This window comes from Carettochelys insculpta, chromosome 9, assembly GCF_033958435.1.
Source record: "Carettochelys insculpta isolate YL-2023 chromosome 9, ASM3395843v1, whole genome shotgun sequence".
NCBI classification, from domain to species: Eukaryota; Metazoa; Chordata; order Testudines; family Carettochelyidae; genus Carettochelys; species Carettochelys insculpta.
Window position 1 is genome coordinate 64,494,504 of NC_134145.1, and position 18,739 is coordinate 64,513,242.

The 18,739-nt window shown below is 41.7% G+C and overlaps 1 protein-coding gene across 6 annotated transcripts in view; it reads left to right on the forward strand.

Annotated features, from left to right (window-relative positions):
• The window catches only part of MTA1 (metastasis associated 1), a 112,966-nt gene that overhangs the window by 17,567 nt on the left and 76,660 nt on the right, over positions 1–18,739 (forward strand). For 5 of the 6 annotated variants that reach the window (XM_075003516.1, XM_075003517.1, XM_075003519.1 and 2 more), the window contains exons 2-3: positions 7,679–7,746; positions 11,208–11,301. In XM_075003516.1, the coding sequence (XP_074859617.1) occupies positions 7,679–7,746; positions 11,208–11,301 (162 nt within the window). Of the gene's footprint in view, positions 1–1,526; positions 1,664–3,434; positions 3,527–7,678; positions 7,747–11,207; positions 11,302–18,739 lie in introns of all 6 variants that reach the window. The other variant, XM_075003518.1, reaches the window with a different exon arrangement.

The window sequence follows — 18,739 nt, forward strand, 5'->3', positions numbered from 1 at the left end:
CGTACAGCACTATTCTGTCAGAGACAATTACTCTATCGCCGCCCCCCCCCCCTTTTTTTTTTAAAAGGAAGTTCACATATGCCTTACCACAATTACCTTTTGGTTACAATGGTCTTGATTCTGCTCCTGGTCCAGGTGTCAGAGTGAACAAGGATTTTTCCCTGTTCATATTCATAAATGCAGTTCACAATTAGCAACTTTAAATTCCTCCTTGGGAAGGAGTGTGGTGTCTCTCTCTCTCTCTCTTTCCTGACAGTAGATTCCTGGTTAGGATTCAGGGGTAGAGTGTGGGTAGTGAAGAGGAAAATTACATTGAAATCCCTAGCTGTGGTTTGGTTAGATTTACCTCAGGGCTGCTGTAAAGATGGAGGGATATAGTAGGTTAGCTTATTTCTTTGAAAATTGTAGTATCCTCAGATTCTACAGTCAATGGAACATCTAGCAGAGGCTCCTCTAATTGCATTATCTGTGCATGTTAATTGGGTAGAAGAGGTGTTTTTCAGAAAGAGAGATTTTACAGTAGACCTCTAATTAAAATGGAAACTACATTTTAGTCATATGGTTGCAAATAACTGTACAAATCAGTTGTAGTAAGTTTCATATTTTATAGAATGTATTAATTAGCAATAAAGGAATCTAGAATAACTTCAAGAATGAGTAGTAACAGAGAGGTCGCCATGTTAATCTATATTCTAGCAAAACCAAAAAGCAGTCATGTAGCATTTTAAAGACTAACAAAATAATTCATTAGGTTTCGTGATCTCCAGATCTGGCGAAGTGGGTCTGCCCCACAAACACTTATCACCTAATAATTATTTTGGTAGTCTTTAAAATGCTACATGACTGCTTTTTTGTTTTGAGGAGAATGAGGGATTTTTGAGAAGATGACTGAGATGTTTAACCAATAATATTGCACTGGGATCCTGATTAACATCAGAGGTAAATGTGAGAACTTGAAAGTTCTTAAGATAATGTGGGCTTTTGAGGTCTTGATGGTAGACTAAATGACCCATTGAACCAATGTCAGGAAGTTCACTGTAGTACATCTTTTGTTGATTTCATTTCTAGTGGTTTTTCTAGTGCTCTGACATTCATGAACTAATAGCTGGCCCACCTTACACAATATCCAAGAAGAGAAGGTAGTGTTACATCCAGCATCCCAAATTCTTATCAAAGATGGGCTCTGGCTTTCCATCCCAGTAAGTCCGTCAGCCTGCCTTTTTGGTAACGAGGCCCTGGGGAAAAAAAAAATCCCTTTTACTGCATGGTCAGCACCACAGCCTGCTCTTCTTATCTATTGTTTGAACTGAGCTGTTCTGAAAGACATCTTAAGTGGTTCAAATCTCATGGATGATATAGGGGATTGTCAACTTCAACCTGTCACTTGCTATGAATAGTGAAGATTTCCAGTACCAAAAAGTGCTGGTATAGTCCATTGAGTTTAATATGGCTTCAGACTATACATTTGTTTTCATTGAAATATGCAAGTTTAGTACCTGAAGTTCTGTTCATAATCTCTTTTCCAGCCTTACTCTAGATATGACATCTGGCTCAGGCACTGTACAGAAGAGCAATAACTACTGCTATTCTCTTGACTCCTCAAACTCCCCTTTCTTGGGTTTGGAGAGGGCCTACTTATTGCCTAGAGTGGGGATCACTGCAGGTAATACTCAGTGAAAGCGAGCAGTTACTTACTCATTGCAGTTTTTCAGGTGATTGGCTGCATGGATTCACAAGTCTTTTTTGATACTTGTGTCCTGCAATAGATTCTTCAGTTAGTGGAAGACAACTGAGTTGCAGTTCTGTCCCCTTTAATAGTCGAAGTTGATGGACAAGGGTGCACAGAGAGATGATGCACAGAGCAGCGCCCAACAGTGCTATCAACAAAGCTTACGTTGAAAGTGAGAGCATACCTTTTACAATGCCTGTGTGGATCCATGCCAGCAATTATTTTTAACCGTTTGCTACAAGTAACTGTTTTTAGTCAAAATGTGTATCTGATATAGTTCAATTTGCATTGAAACTTGTAAGATTTTTTGATAATGCTTGAGCTTATAAATTTACACTTAAATTGTAAGATCATACAAAACAGTAGCTTATAAATTAGTATAACAGTAGGTCACCTTTCCCTTCAACCTAATTCCATAACCATTTGACATCCTGGCCTCTCTTAGACAGTCATTGGCTGCGTCTACACTACGAGATAAATTCGAATTTAAGGCAGTTAGCTCAATATTACCAGGTGACTGTCTTCACTGTAAATACCATTAGCTCAATTTAGGGAGCACTACTAGCAAGATTACAAAGTTGAACTTGCAGTTACCTGACAGGTATAGCGTCAAGCTCGAATTCAGAAGTTCAATTGAAGGCCAGTTTGGAAGCGCCACATCTTAAAATCAAATTTATTAGCCTCCAGAGGTGTCCCATATGTAACCCACAATGCCCCTCACTGCTTTGCTCCAGCTGCTGCTCTCCGGTAACAGGAAAATGGTGAATTTCCAAGTGGGAGCAGCAAGCCTGTGGCTGTGGGCTCATGTTTGTATGAGAGCCTGAGAAATGTCTTTCTTTTTTTTTGCGATTAGCACTGTGAGCACATCTGCCCATTACAGATAGCCCCTGCAGGGAGTCTGTGGTTCTGTCTCTACACTTTATTTTTTCTACGCTGCCTGGCACCAGCCACTGCACCACGTGGCAACAAGGCAGTGGTGGGGGTTGTGCTTGCGTAAGATGCTGAGAAACTTCAGTGGTTTACATTTGTGTGCAAACCGCTTTACCTTCCCAACAGGTGCCACACAATCTGGATATTTCCTGCACTCTGCCACATCATGTGGGGTAGCCACCAACCCAATAAAAGGATGTGCCTGCTGTTCGGTGCTGACCATGCTGCCAGGCAGCACCATGTCATGTAATGTGTACGTTTAGGGCTCCAAGGGTAGGAAAGATATTTGGAGCTTGCAGCTGCCATGGGGAAGTCTCCCCTGGTGGCTAAGATATTCAGGGAGGACCACCTCAACTGGCCCCCCACTGAGTTCCCCCTCACGCCCATAGCATGGGACCATTGGGCCTTGCTGCTGCCATGGGGCAGTTTCCCCCAGCAGCTAAGATAGTTGGGGTCACTACTTCAACTGCCACTGACCACAGAACCCTCCACAACCCACCAAAAAGACTTTTGGGAGTTTGCTGTCCATTGCAGACACCTTCTGGTCTTGCATTTCAGTTATAAAATCTTTTTGCTGATATCCGCTATCTGTCTTCATGCTTTGTCCCCCTCAGAAACATGGCAGGGGATCTAGCTGAGACTCCTGTTTGCATTATAAGTTCAGAGTATGATATTTAACTGGCATCACCCGTGTTGACAATATCTGTGTAGTGAAGAGGAAAGTAAAATATTCTTTTTTCCTAGACTTTTTTTATCCTCTTTCTTCTAACTTTAGAATACAGTCTGGGCCCCTGTATTATTATTTTCAGAGCCGTGCAGCCCGCTGAGAAGGTGGCGGGGACCAGTGGAGGAGCTGCACACACTGAGGCGAGTTAATTCTGAGGATGGGGTGCGGGTGGGGAGCTGAGACTCAGAGGGGTTAAGCCTGGGATGGGGGGCAGGTTTGTGGGATGGAGGGTAAAACCTGGGGACAGGGGGTGCATGTGGAGGCTGAGCCAGGTAGACCCTGGAGATGTGGGTAACTTAACTTTATAACGGGTACAAATCATTGTGCGTGCACTGTTCTTAAAACAGGGGTGACAGAAAGTATGGTTTGATGTTATTTATTAAGGATTGTCTTGTATTCGCATTCATTGCAGCTCTTGAAGGATTGATTATTGTAACTGAATTTGAAAAAATGCCTCTTGGCACTATTTCAGTTGCAGACCTCAGCTTGATCCAAAGTGCCTGATTTCCTCCTGTTGTTTGAGGGACCACACTACTACTTTCTGGTTCTGAAAAAGGTTTGGCAGTTGGGCTAGACAGTCAGCTGAACACAAGCACTCAGTGCCAGGCTGTTGCCAGAAGGGCTGTTGTGATCCTTGGGTGCATAAACAGAGGAATCTTGAGTGAAGGTAGAAGGGTTATTTTACCTCCGCATTTGGTGTTTGTGCAGTGCACGTTGGAATGCTGCTCCCAGTTCTGGTGCCCACAGTTCAAGATGAATGGTGATATTTTGGGAGGGGGTTCAGAGAAGAGCCCACAGGAATGATTAAAGGTTAGAAAATCTGCCTTACACTGAAAGACTCCAGAAATCCTATTTAACTTAACACAGAGAAGGCTAAGGAGTGACTTGATCAGAGTTTATGGCTACATCTACACTAGCATTCCTCTTTCGAAAGAAGCATGCAAATGAGGGAAATCAGAAATGCAAATGAGGCTGATTTATATATCTGGCCCCTCATTTGCATATTCTGTTGAAAGAAAAAATCTGTGTAGAGGCGGCTCTTTCAAAAGTAATTCCCATGTTCGGAAGAACCCTTCTTCCTTCTTTTGAAGATGGGGATTACTTCCGCAAGGGCCGCCTCTACATGGCTTTTCTTCTTGCAATGGAATATGCAAATGAGGGGCCAGATATGTAAATCGGAGCCTCATTTGCATTTTTAATTTCCTTCATTTTCATGCCTATTTCAAATGAGGAATGCTAGTGTAGACATAGCCTATTGTGGATGGGGGTGGGAACATATTGATTTATAGAAGTGACCAGTTTAGTATTCAAACTTTCCTTTTGCTTTGTCTCCTGCCAGTGTTGTGGAGGATGCACTTAAGTGATGGATAATGTGGAAAAGGAATTTTGTTTCCTAATCTCTCTCAATTCCTGAGAGATTCTGTGGGAACTAACCCCACTATGTATGTATAATTCCTCATGCAGTGGCAAAAATAACGGAGCTTTACAAGAGTTCTTTATCCTCTAAAGCACCATTCTGAGAGCGCTCACTGAATTTTAATATTTTATGAGTAGCAGTTCACTGAAGTGTCTCTGTAAGAATATTTGAACTCTAATTGGAAATGCGTAGGTCTTAAGAGCATGTGAATGTTGTTTTGCTCTGCTCTTTGGACTTTCCTTTTACTTGATTTGTAGCACATGATGGAATTCATAAAAAGTTTCAAGTGTGTATATGTATTTGATTCATTTCAGTAATGTGAGCTGGATCACAGGTAGGGATCTTGACATTTAACCAGTAAGTCACGCCCTACCTAAATGGATGGAAATTACTGGTTATGGTTAGGGATGTTAAACTTTAACCAGTTAGCTTCATCCTAAACAAATGAAGCTTACTAGTTATGATTAACCAGTATGGACTAGAACAGCCCCTGCCCTCCACAGGCAGGGATTGCTCCAGCCGTGCAAGGCCACTGCAGCCATGTATACTTTGTAATGTAAATGTCAACTGTGGTGGTAGTTGTTTACATTTGTTTTTTCTCAAATTATCAGCTTTAAAGTTTATGAATGTAACTTAGACCCCAATCCTCAGTCTACTGCTGGCCTAGGGTGACTCATAGTTATACAGGAAGCACAGGGTTGAAGGAGTCACAGAATCCTAGGGCTAGACGGGACCTCAGGAGGTCATCTAGTCCAGCCCCCTGCTTCAAGCAGGATCAGTCCCCACTAAGTCATCCCAGCCAGGACCTTGTCAAGCTGGGACTTAGAAACCTCGCGGGATGGAGATCCCACCACCTCTCTAGGCAACGCATTTCATTGCTTCATCACCCTCCTGGTGAAGTAGTTTTTCCTAATATCTAACCTACACCTCTGCCTCTTCAACTTCAAACCATTACTCCTTGTTCTGCCATCTGACACAACTGAGAACAGTTTTTCACCTTCCTCCTTAGAGCTCCCCTTCAGTAAGTTGAAGGCTGCTATTAAATCACCCCTAAGTCTTCTCTTCTGTAAACTCAACAAGCCCAAATTCCTCAGCTTATCCTCATAGGTCTTGTGCTCCAGACCCTTAATCATATTTGCTGCTGTCTGCTGAACCTGTTCCAGCAAATCCGCATCCTTTTTATACTGGGTGGGGGGGGGCCCAAAACTGGACACAATATTCAAGATGCGGCCTCACCAGTGCCGAATAGAGGGGAATAACTACTTCTCTGTTCATTCATACCTTGCCCATGTCATGGGCTTGGTGACCTCTGGAGGTCCCCTCTAGTCCTATGATTCTATAAGTCACCTTTTGTGAGACAAAGTGGGAGGGTTTGTGTAACAGCAGATTCCCTCTTCCAATGTAGTGATGTTCCGGGAGGTACTCTGAGGCAAAGAATTTTTAAGGAATCTGTAAATGCAGAGGTCATACCCTACGTCTGGACAATTGCTAATATGGTTTCGATTTTAAGAAAGGGGGCAGAGGGGGAAGTGACCCACGAAGTTACAAGCCTGGTGGCTTGATTTCAAATGTATACAAGATCTTTGAACAATTTTTGAAAGAGAAAGTAAAGGATGTGCAGGTGAAGAGTAATTGGGAGTAAAATACAGAATGGCTTTACAAAAGATAGACTATGCCGGATCAACCTGCTCTCCTTTGAGCACTATTTTTTTTTAAATAGATCAGATTTGCTTGGATTTCAGTAAGACATTTGATACAGCTCCACGTGAAAAATTGTAAGTTAAATTGGAGGTGGGAGAGGTGGATAAGAAATTGGTCAAAGATGACTATAGTGGGTTGTACAGAAAGGTGCACTATCAGGTGTGGGGGAGGGGGCTCACAGAAGCAGTACAGGCAGTGAGCGCTCAAGTCATTGCTGCTTGGCAGGGAGCACAGAAGCACCTCTAGGATGTGTGGTGCTGCCTCTTTCCAGCTCACTTGTACGTGGGCTCCTCATTCTGCCTACATGCAAGTCAGCAGAGCGGAGGTGAGTTGGGTGAGGTAGGGTCAGCAACTTCTCCCCCACAGGCTGAGTTCAGTGGAACCCCCTCGGTCCCTCAGCAATCTGGATCAAAGTGTCGGGGGGGCCTAGATCTGGACTACAGTCTGAAGGTTCCCCACCCTTGCCTTACAATTTCCCTCTCTGTACAATACTAACCTTCTTTATTTAGTGCTTTGGGAACTACTAATGAAAAGTGTTTTACAAGAATGGCGTCGTGGGATGACAGCACTTTTGCTGACATGGCTTACGTTTATGGAGTTTACAGAAGAAACAGATTTTGGTGAGAAATGTGGAAGGATAAAGAGGCAGGCTCAGGCATAGAAATGAGGCCAATTAATAAGAACTGGATAAAGAGAATGAGAGAAGTGAGACGTTTTTCGTCGGTGGACCAAATGGGAGATGTGATGAGATTCTGTGGGGAACAATTATGCAGAGCCATGAAGGCCAAGACAAGAGAGTAGAACTTGATATGAAAGGAGAGAAGAGGCAAGTACGGAGATTTGTAGAGGGGTCTGGTCACACTGGGCTATTTTAAGCTTTGCTTTTGGAATGCAAAGGTAGCATTTTGGTAACATACCCAGTTTTGAGAATGGGATTTTACAGTCTTCAACTGTCATTGATGTTGGTTTCTTGTATTAAATGTTAGACTGGATTGTGATCATGTATCTTTTCAGTTACTGGCTTTAGATAGGTCAATGGAGTTGTGATTTGCTGCTAAAATGAAAGTAGTGCACATCATTTCGTGTATTGTGTGTTTTTTAAGCAATATCATTTCAAATGTGTATACTTTGGAGCAAAGCATGCTTAACTGTGGTTTCCTTCTGTGTTTTTTAGATTACGTCTACTTTGAAAATTCTTCAAGTAACCCTTACTTAATACGAAGAATAGAAGAACTCAATAAGGTAATGGAGTGCTCACATTTTGCCCTAGGAATTTGAACAATTGGCTGTATTTTCTAATGTTGTTTCTATTGGAAATAAAATTGCAGTATCTCTAAGGTGTTATCAGCTATAAAATGTTATGATACCTGACTGTTGCCTGCAGTATCTGGGGGCAGTCACTAATCCAGTAGGTGCTCGTTGTGTGCTGTCTGCAAAGGCCAAAAACACCACCTGATGATGACCTTGCATTCATGCTTTGGCCTGTCTGGCAAGGTTTAGCCTGTGGTTCTTAAACTCTTGCTGCTGGATTGTTTGATCCAAGATTAACTATTCATTGGCCTGGGGAAAGGATGAAAGGAGCTTTATTGCTTGAACTTCTTGGAAGGAGGAAGTAGATCAGATCCTCAAGTCAGCCTCCTGAGATCTCTCTTCTCATGGCCCCTGGGTCTAGTGCATAGTTTTGGTATTTGTAGTCTTCAGAATATCTTCTTTCTTGGAGTTGAAAAAGTGGTATGATGGGCACTGCCATTCTAACACAATAAATGAAAGGCTGTAAGGAGGCCAGGGGATGCGAATGTAAGTCCTTAAGTATCGAGGATAAATTTCAGCCTAGGAAGCCTGTTCTAAACCCTTCAATGGCTGTCCCTACCACAGTATCACGTTAGCTCTAACACCCACTATGCTTCTATTCGGTCCTTTGCAGTCTGTGCAGAGGGAACATGGTGGTGTCATCTTCTTGGGATTAGATCCAAATCATCCAGTTGCCATCGGAGATGGGCTAAGGAAATTCCATAATTGTGGAAAATGTCATTTTTAAAGCTTACTGTTGAGCCTTCATCAAAATTACCTGTAGGTTTTGCAGTCTGAAGAAGTGGATGTAATGTCCATGTTTCCTTGTAATCGCTCCTGACTGCTACAGGGTCTCTGTGGAGGAAGTTTCTCTCCTCTATCAAAGAATGTCCTGTTTGTCTTGTAGCAGTACCATTCTCTGAAGTCTTTCCTCTGGAATGGTCAGAAGACTAAAGCTGCGTCTACACGTGCACGCTACTTCGAAGTAGCAGCACCAACTTCGAAATAGCGCCCGTCGCGTCTACACGCGTCGGGTGCTATTTCGAAGTTAACTTCGACGTGAGGCGGCGAGACGTCGAAGTCGCTAACCTCATGAGGAGATAGGAATAGCGCCCTACTTCGACGTTCAACGTCGAAGTAGGGACCGTGTAGACGATCCGCGTCCCGCAACGTCGAAATTGCTGGGTACTCCATGGCGGCCATCAGCTGGGGGGTTGAGAGATGCTCTCTCTCCAGCCCCTGCGGGGCTCTATGGTCACCGTGGGCAGCAGCCCAGGGCTTCTGGCTGCTTCTGCGGCAGCTGGGGATCTATGCTGCAGGCACAGGGTCTGCAACCAGTTGTCAGCTCTGTGTATCTTGTGTTGTTTAGTGCAACTGTGTCTGGGAGGGGCCCTTTAAGGGAGCGGCTGGCTGTTGAGTCCGCCCTGTGACCCTGTCTGCAGCTGTGCCTGGCATCCCTATTTCGATGTGTGCTACTTTGACATGTAGACGTTCCCTCGCTGCGCCTATTTTGATGTTGGGCTGAGCAACGTCGAAGTTGAACATCGACGTTGCCGGCCCTGGAGGACGTGTAGACGTTATTCATCGAAACAGACTATTTCGATGTTGGCTGCACGTGTAGACGTAGCCTAAATGTATAGGAAAATGCCTATAGCAAGTAATAACCCTTATCTGAAAGAGATGCATTTTTTTCCTTTCTGTGGATGCTTCTAGTCCTGAGGAAAGTGAGTGAGTCAGGATTATTAGTATTTTAATGACTCCAAACATCAAGTGTGGTTTTTGAATCTATTGGCAGCTTTTGGGAAACTTTTTTCCTTCTTTCTTCCAGGCTTACAAAAAGGGTCAAATTCTCAACCAAGGTCTAGGCATCTGGCACTTTGTGGCTTGGATTATGGGTCCTCATAGATTCAGAATAATCCACAATTGTTAGGTATTTAAGATAAACTTGGTTAAAGTCTTCAAGCTTTGCACAAGAAAACTGTGCCCATGATTGGAAACACTTGTATTTGTGCAGGTGTTGCCTGAGATTTCTCATTCAAGATCATTTGCTAGAATTGAAGATCTTGATTATTGTCCTTCCACCATTAGTTTTTATAGCTACTTTTGATATCTTGGCCTTTTATTGCCTTGTGCATAGAACTCCTGTTCCTCATTCCCCTTTCTTTTTTCCGGGTGAGCTTTTACATCTTTATTCCCTCAAACTGCCAGTCCACTAAACCTTGGGATTTAGATCTAGATCAATGCACTGCTCTGGGATACTGTAAGTTAATGTTTTTGTTTTCATCGCTCTGGAATTTTAGGGAAAAGTCTGCATGAGAACTGATAACTGCTCAGCGTTTATGCAGACTGTGAGCATGTCTGTTATGAGCAGAAATCGTTTAAAAATTGTTGGGTATATTTCTTATTAAGAAAAAATACAAAATCTCACCCTTTTCATATGGTTGTGAGTGACAATCTGTCTGCTTGTTGGATTTTATTATTGCTCTTTCTGGAACTTCCCTTGACCTACTTACTCTTCATGTGATATCTTTGGGTGGATTCTTTCTAATCCTTTAAACTGTGAAGGGAGAGAGGAGTGGAATCTTTTGGACTTGTAGGTATATTTCCAACTTCACTTTTTTAGGCATTAACTTCTCAATTATTTTGATTGGCTAGCCTTTTTTTTTGGGGGGGGGCGGGATTGGAAGGGGAGAGGGAGCTTTTGGTTCTTGCTATATTAGGACCTGGCTGGAAAGTTGTGTAAGTCGTTAATTATTCTCTCTGGCCATGTGCAACTGCCCTGACACTTAGGGGTGTTTGGTTCTGCAGGAGAAGCAGAAATACCCAGAAAGGATCAGATTCTGATCTCCCTACCGCTTGGATCATTTTTAGAGTAATGGGATGCTTGTGGAATAAGATTTTGCTACATTTGAGATAAGAGCAGAATCTGATGCTGTGTAGGTATCTCTTCATTACTGCATGAGGTCAACAAGTCCACTTGGCTTAAATCTTTGGTTAATCTACAGATAAGGTAAATTAAAATTGCTCGCTTCCAGACAATCAAGGCAAATGGGCATGGGGTCAGGAAGGAGTTTCCTGCTGACATCTTCTTGTAATTTTTCAGAAGCCTTGTGTTTTTTCTGCCTCTGTACCATCCAGGAGTAGATGATGGAGAAAAACAAATAGGATTTAGAACAGTGGTCTGTCTGTCTGATGATAATTTCTGTTCTTCTGTATTGTAGATTTGCAGAACACTTGCTTAGTGTTTTGTTTCCTATAGAAATGTGTTCAGTTTGTAGCAAGGTTCATGCATTTGACTGGTGTAGTTTTATGGTTAAGTTTCAAAATACTTTAATGGGTTTCTAGTTTGGTATTTGGAGATCCGTTTTTTTTTTTTTAATGCCCAAGAATAATTTTTCTTCTTACTGTTATAGACGGCCAATGGAAATGTGGAAGCAAAGGTAGTGTGTTTCTACAGAAGAAGGGACATATCAAGTACGCTGATTGTATTGGCTGACAAACATGCAAGTAAGCTTGTATATTTAAAAAAAAATTAATTTCTACATTTGGTTCAAGTGGCAATGTTGTTTTAAAGATGCATGGATCTTGGAGCTTCTAGATTATATTAAATTTATGGTCCCCATCCTAAGCAAGTACGTGGTATCTCCAGCAGCCATTTACATCACTTAGTTGGCTGAATTCTGACCTTTTCATTTGAGACACAAAGGACTGCTGAAAAGTTAGTTGACAGGTGTTTCCCAAGCAACTTAATAGTTGGTGTAAGGGAAATATATGCCTTTCATTTAAACAACAGAAACTCGTGATGCCTTTTTTTTGCCAATAACTCAAACCTGAGAGCATGAAAACGTGGCCTGTTGGTTTTCTGTCAGGAATTATCTTTGACATGTTTAAAAAAAAATTGTGAATATCAAATTTGGCTTTCATCAGGTTTAACACAGCTTCTAAAACTTAGTGATCTTGGGATGTCCCACCGTTATGGGATGCCTTGAATTTATGGTCTACCTAAGGAGGTTAATAGTTTCCCAGATGGAGAGATGTTGGAAGAGAGCTAGTGCTGCTGAGTAGTTTGAATGCTAAAAAGTCTGATTTTAAAAAAAAATTTCATGATTGAGCATTGAAATGTCAAAATGCTGGTTTATTTGTTCATGCCACCTTCATTTGGTCGTCTTTGCACATGTGCTTTATGTTCTTTACTGTCATCACAAACTAGTCCTCTGTATGGTTTGGTATAGGTTTTCCCTTCAACATTCTGTCTACACATGTATCATCTTGTAGTACTGTGTGCTCATCTGTTTAAAAAAAAAATTTCATAGCATGTGTGGTATACCCACTTATAGAGAGAGAGATTTTAATTGTAAAAAGGAAATAAGACACTCAGTGCAGCAGTGGAGCTTAATTACATTTGTAGTTTCTTCCAGTATCATGTAACTCCACATATTCCAGAAAGATGGTACAATTGAACTGCCAGTGAAGTGTACTGGGAAACTGGGAGAGGCTTATACAGAAGTTTTACTTGAATGATTTTATTCTGTAATTAAATACCTGTGCCAGTTATCTGCTTTATGCTATCACTTTTATTTAGCATTTGAAAAGTAGATAGATTTCAGTGTCACCTTAGTGAGAAATTTATTTTCAATTGTGCATGTATTAACCGTCAAATCAGTAGTATACAAATTCTAGATATTTACGTTAGAGAAACAAGTGAACAGTATTTTAACGTATCAAAGAGTTGGGGTGTGTGCATGGAGTGGTAGGATGGGTGCAGCTCTCGTGCTGCATAAGCCACAGTCTGCTGCCCTGTTTGCCACATGTGGGGAAGGGGGACTGTATTGGACACTGCTGAGTTAGTAAGTGAAATGAGAAGGAGCAGTTGAAACTTTGAGACTGAATAGAAGAATGCTTCCTCTTAATACAGGTATTTTTTTTATATGAAACAGTTTTTTTTTATTCAAATGGAAATTAGATCATTTGCTTCACTTTCAAAGCTATTTGGAAAACTGTCAGGAAAAGCCAACTATAAAGCAGTGCAATTAATGGAAATACCCGAGAAAAAGACAATGTATGTCAGTTTAGATTTCCTTTTCTAGAATTCTTCTGAATTTGTTACTTTGGTACAGGCAACAGTTCATTCCCCAGAAGTAGACTTTAACAGTCCCTTTTGTGTGGCTTCAATTCCCCCTTTTTAAAAAGGAAAACTATGCATATGGTTGGCAATTAATACTTCCTAAATATAATTTAGAATCAAAATATTATGTTAAGACTATAAATAGCCTGCCTGTGTGATGTAATGAAATTATACCTAATTGCATACAAAATTTGAATACAAATACTTGATCAGAGTGAGTCAACATTGTCGTGCTTTGATTTGATTGCATAATGATTCCTTTTCATAAAGTGTCCTGCTGCCTCATTTTGATGCATTTGCTGTAGTTGTATGTATCTGCATCACTGATCTTTTAACTGCCTTTGTTCAGCAGATTAATGAAGCTGTGTGACTGCAGAATCTTCTAGATTCAATCAGTCTTGTAATTTCTAAGTTTAAGTCTGCTATTAATACTGTTATTTTAGACCTACCAATGATATAATTAGGAGAAAGATTTAAGTGGCCGGTATGTGGGATTCAAATGAGCAACTTAGCAATACTGTTAACTGTTACTGACAATAGAGGTCTGAAGACAAAAATGACCTATTTAAGCAAATAAATGTCATTAAGTAAAATAATCAAGACTAAAATAAAAATGTCGGTATACTCTATCAGATATATATGAAACCGTGGAAACTTAAAGATGCAGGGATTTTATTTTGCAGCTATTTTCAAAGAGAAGTGGCATGTCTTCTGCAGTGAGGCTTATAAATTTGCACCTAATGTATGGAATATGATTCCCATATCTGAACTGCAAACTAATTTTCTTTAATAAAACAAACACCTGATATGAAACTTGTCTGGGTTATGGTTGAATGATGATTGCTGTACATTTTAGAATATTTTCCACGCTGTGTACTCCATAATCGCTTCATAAACTTAAAGAAATTGCTTTAAATACAACTGTTTCATGGGTGGAACACAATTCTTATTTAACAGGTTTACAGCAAAACTGCATAATCTTTTGGGACAGAAAACAAAGAATAAATACTCCATCCAATTGATATTGCAGTGAGAGCTTAGGAAGTCAGAGCACCCTTCTGTTTTCTGTAATTTACTCTACTGGTCTCCCCAGTAAAGATTCTATGCCACAACTAACAAACTGTAGGAGGAAAACACTTGAAGCAATAAAGCAGTAGGGTGCATGTACACACTGATTGCGTATTGGAACATTTCCAAACAGTTATAAAAGACCCTCTCTCCTGACTACCTTCCTTCTTCTTTGCCATTGGCAACAGCAGTCACAGAACCAATGTTTCATTAGTTTGTCTCAGTTCATGGAAAAAAATTAATAGCAGCAGTTGAATAGTTTGAGTAGTTATTGGCAATTTTGCTACCTCATTTTGGCAGGTACTGTTCAGTTAGTAGGCCTACATGATGGCATATTCTTAAGTTTCAGAGCTTCTAAAAATAAGTATCATCTTATCAAACCAACTTGTTAGGTGCCTGAGGAAGTTGCTAAGTTTGTGTGGTTTCTACACCAGCAGCAGGTGTATATGCAGTTTAAATATAGCCTCGTGAATGAGGTCTTAGTTGACTCTACCTCTCTAAAGTTTGGGAGTGCCTGGATCATCTGTTCAGAATTCATCTAAAACAAAATCAAAACTGAGATTTTTGGTTCCTTCATTACTGGGAGGAAGTTGGCTCTGCCTCTTGGAAAATTCCTGGAATTCTGAGTTAGTGTCTGTCTCTCTTTCTCATCCTGAGTTTAACAAGGAAATTGCCATACTATAACAAACATAGTTAATCTATTCCAGAGTTCAGTCTGTGATAGCAGCCGATAACAGTTGCTTAAGAGGAGGTGCAAGAAACCTCATAATAGACCATTTATGAAATAACATATTGCCTGCCCAAAGGGAGAAGTTCTTCCTAACCATTACTGTATTGGAAAAATAGCTTCTTCTTCCTTTCGAGGGTTGTGTGAGGCCAAGGGAGGACCAATCCTCCTCCTCCTCCACAAAAATGTTTCATCTCCTGTGGGATTCTGTGGTGCTCCCAGGCCAGTCAGGAGACATAGTTCCTCCAGAATATCCTGGGTTGGCCTCAGGGCCTCTTCACAATGAGAGGTGCCCAGTTTAGGTCCCATCGGCAGCCTCTAAAGAACCCTTGTCAGGTGTCTGAACCACCTCAGCTGGCTGACTGGCTCTTAAAAATCTCCAGTGATGGAGATTCCACAACCTCCCTAGGTATTTATTCCGGTGCTAATCCATCCTGAGGGTTAGGAATTTTTTCCTAATATCCAACCTTAACCTCCTTTGCAGCAGTTTAAGCCCATTGCTTTTTGTCCCATCATAAAGAGTTGAGAAGAACAATTTTTCTCTCTCTTCCTTATAACAAACACTGGGGTACAGTAGTCCCTCAAGTTATGTGAGGGTTGCGTTCCCACATGCCCTTGCATAACTTGAATTTCGCTTAAGTCGGGGTGGGAGGGGAATGTGCTTCTTTCCCTAGCAGAACATGTGCTCTGCAGCCAGGGAAGCAGCAGGAGCACCTAGAGCTTCTTTTGAAAGGTAAGTCCTGGGTTGCAGGGTGGTGGGCTGTTGAGAAGGGTTAAGCCTGGCAGTGGGTTGAGTCTATGGGTGGGGGCACGAGGTTAAGCCTGGCCGTGGGTCGGGGCTGTGGGGGAGTGGGGGGTGGAGTTGAGCTGAGCCAGGGCCACATGGCGCTACAGGGGGTTGAGCTGGAGCTGGGAGGGGAGTGGGGAGGGTGAGTCGAGGCTGGGCAAGGTTGGGGGGATTGAGCCAGGACTGCGGGGAGAGTGGGATTTTGAGTTGCGCTTAACTCGCATTAGTGCAAGTTAAGCGCAACTCGAAATTGTGAATTTCAAGGGATTGCTTACTTAAAAACTGTTAAATTCCCTCTCAATCATCTTTTCCAGATCAGGTGGCCTTTTCCTCGTAGGTCATGTTTTCTAGAAGTTTAATAATTTTTGTTGCTCTTTCCTGGACTTTTGCCAATTTATCCATATATTTCCTGAAATGTGGCACTCAGAACTGAACACAGTGTCACATTGTTAACTTATTTAGCAGGTGGTCCATTGTGACTCTGAGATTCCTTTCCACAGTACTCCTTCCTAGAGAGTCACTTCGCATTCTGTATGGTTAAAACTGATGGTTCCTTCCTAAGTGGAGTACTTTGCATTTGTCCGTATTGAATTTCATCTGTTTGCCTCAGATAATTTTGAATTGTAGTCCTATCCTCCAAAGCTTTTGTAACCTCTGCCAGTTTGATATCATCTGCGCACTTTTATAATTGTTTTCTCTTTGCCATTGTCTAAATCATTTGGTGAAGATATTGGACAAAACCAGTCCCAAAAATGATCCCTGAAGAACCCCACTAGTTATGCCTTTCCAGCCTGACTGTGAATTGTGGTAAGACGCAGGTCTAAGTCCATACAACACAAGCCTGGTTTGAGGCCTAAGGCCTAGCAACAATGAACAAAACATGGCTGACATAACAGAGAGGTTGCTGTGGTAGTTTGTATCCTGACAAGACAAAAAAGCAGTCACATAGGAATAATTTATTGGGTGATGAGGTGATAATCTATCTCCAGATCTGAAGAACTGGGCCTGCCCCATGAATGCTCATCACCTAATGAATTATTTTTTTGGTCTTTAAAATGCTACATGATGGCTGTTTTGTTTGCGAACATAAAGCAAAGCTAAGCTGTGAGCCAGCGGCAAGCCTCTGATAAAGAACTTGGCACAGACAGGGCTGAGTGTGCAAAACACTAACTGATGATTGGCCCAGGTGCAGAACAATAATTGGTACAGGCCATAAGTTGAAATCACAAGGTACCACCAGTTGATTCAAAAAGTCCTTGTTACCATCTCGTCACAGATACAGACCCAGGTTCAGAAAGGGGTCCAAAATGACACCATGCTGGATAAGGGACGGTCTAATCAAACCAGGAGATACAGGGTGATGGGTGGTATCTAAGTAATGTCAGAGGGTGGCAACCTGATATGTCAGCAATGAGGTGTGATTGGTTTGTACCTGTATGTAAAGTGGTGTCTTGCACAGTCTTTGTATAAACTGGGAGCAGTGGAAATTTCCCACTGACTGAGTCAGTCCATTGTACAGGTATGTATGTGCAGCGGTTCAGTAGAGTCTACCTGACAACTGTTACCATACTTTGCTCTGCAGTAAACCTGGCTGGGCGCCTTCAATCTTCATCTGGTCTTTGGGGGACCTCTGCTGCGGTCATTGGGCCCACATCATTTACCACACACGTACAAGCAGCCTTCTGGTTATCACCATCGACTGAGCCAAAGACCTGTGAGGACACTGCATCAGTAAATCTACCAAACAACATGAACCACTGATAACTGTGCTCTAGAAACTTATTCAATAGCTTCCCTCACCACTGGCACCCACCCTATAGTAGTTCCATCTATCTTTTTATTTCCTTAATTTAATGAGAAAGTCATGCTAAACTATGTGTAAAAGAACCTCACTGAAGTCTAGGTATACCACATCTACCCCCCACCCAAACACAAGGCTTTTTACCCTGTCAGAGGAAGCTATCGAGTTGGTTTGAAGTGATGTGGATCTACAAATCATGGTGATTGTTAACTTGACAATTGTTAACTTCTGGATGATTACAAATTGATTCCTTAGTTATTTGTCCTATTAGTTTTCTGGTACAGAAGTTAACCAGTTTCCTTATTTCCCTTTTTTGTAGACGAGCACTGTATTTACTCTTTTTCCAGTCTTTGGGAATCTCTCCCATATTCCATGACTTTTCAAATATAATTGCTAATGGTTCACCAGTCTCTTCAGGGATGCATTTCATCAGGCTATGGTGACTTGAACGCATCTAACGTCTAAGTAATTTTAAATATCACCCTAACCACCCATATTAGCTACTGAACCTCCCCATTTTCACTGGCATTCACTGTGTTAGATGTCTAGTCAACCTTCTTTGTGGAAACCAAAATAAAGAAGTTATTAAGCACCTGTGCCATTTCCACATTTTCTGTTTTCCACTCTTGAGTAATGGGCCTACCTGGTCCTTGGTCTTCCTTTTGGGTCTAAAGTATTTGTAGATTTTGTGTTTGTTTTTGTTATCTTTTTTTTTTCTAGCTAGTTGGACTCATTTTGCATCTTGGCCTTTCTGTTTTTGTCCGTACATGGCTGTGTCTAGACTAGCATCTCCTTTTCGAAAGGGGGATGCTAATGAGGTACTTTGAGATATGCTAATGAATATGCAGCACCTCATTAGCATAATGGAGGCCATGGCACTTCGAAAGTGCTGCTTTTGATCATGCATGGCTCGTCTACAGGGGGTTCTTTTCTAAATGACCCCGCACACTTCAAAATCCCCTTATTCCTATAACCAAATAGGAATAAGGGGATTTCGAAGTGTGCAGGGTCCTTTTGAAAAGGACCCCCTGTAGACAAGCCGTGCGCTATCGATAGTGGCACTTTCAAAGTGCCGTGGGCGTCATTGTGCTGATGAGGTGCTGCATATTCATTTCAGCATCTCATTAGCATCCCCCTTTTGAAAGGGGAGTGCTAGCATAGACGCAGCCCCCGTGTTTTGATTGTATTCCTCCTTTGTGGTTTGACCTATCTTCCACTTTTTAGGACTCCTTTTTGATTTTCAGAGCATGCCGGGTCTCCTGATTAAGCCAGAGTGGTCTCTTGCTACTTCCTAGCTTTCCTGCTTAGTGGAATAGTTTTGCTTTTGTGCCCTTAATAATGTTGCTTTGAAAAACTGCCAGCTGTCTTCAATTGATTTTTGTCTTAGACTTGTTTCCCATGTGATCTCACCTACCAACTCCCTTTGTTTGCTAAAGT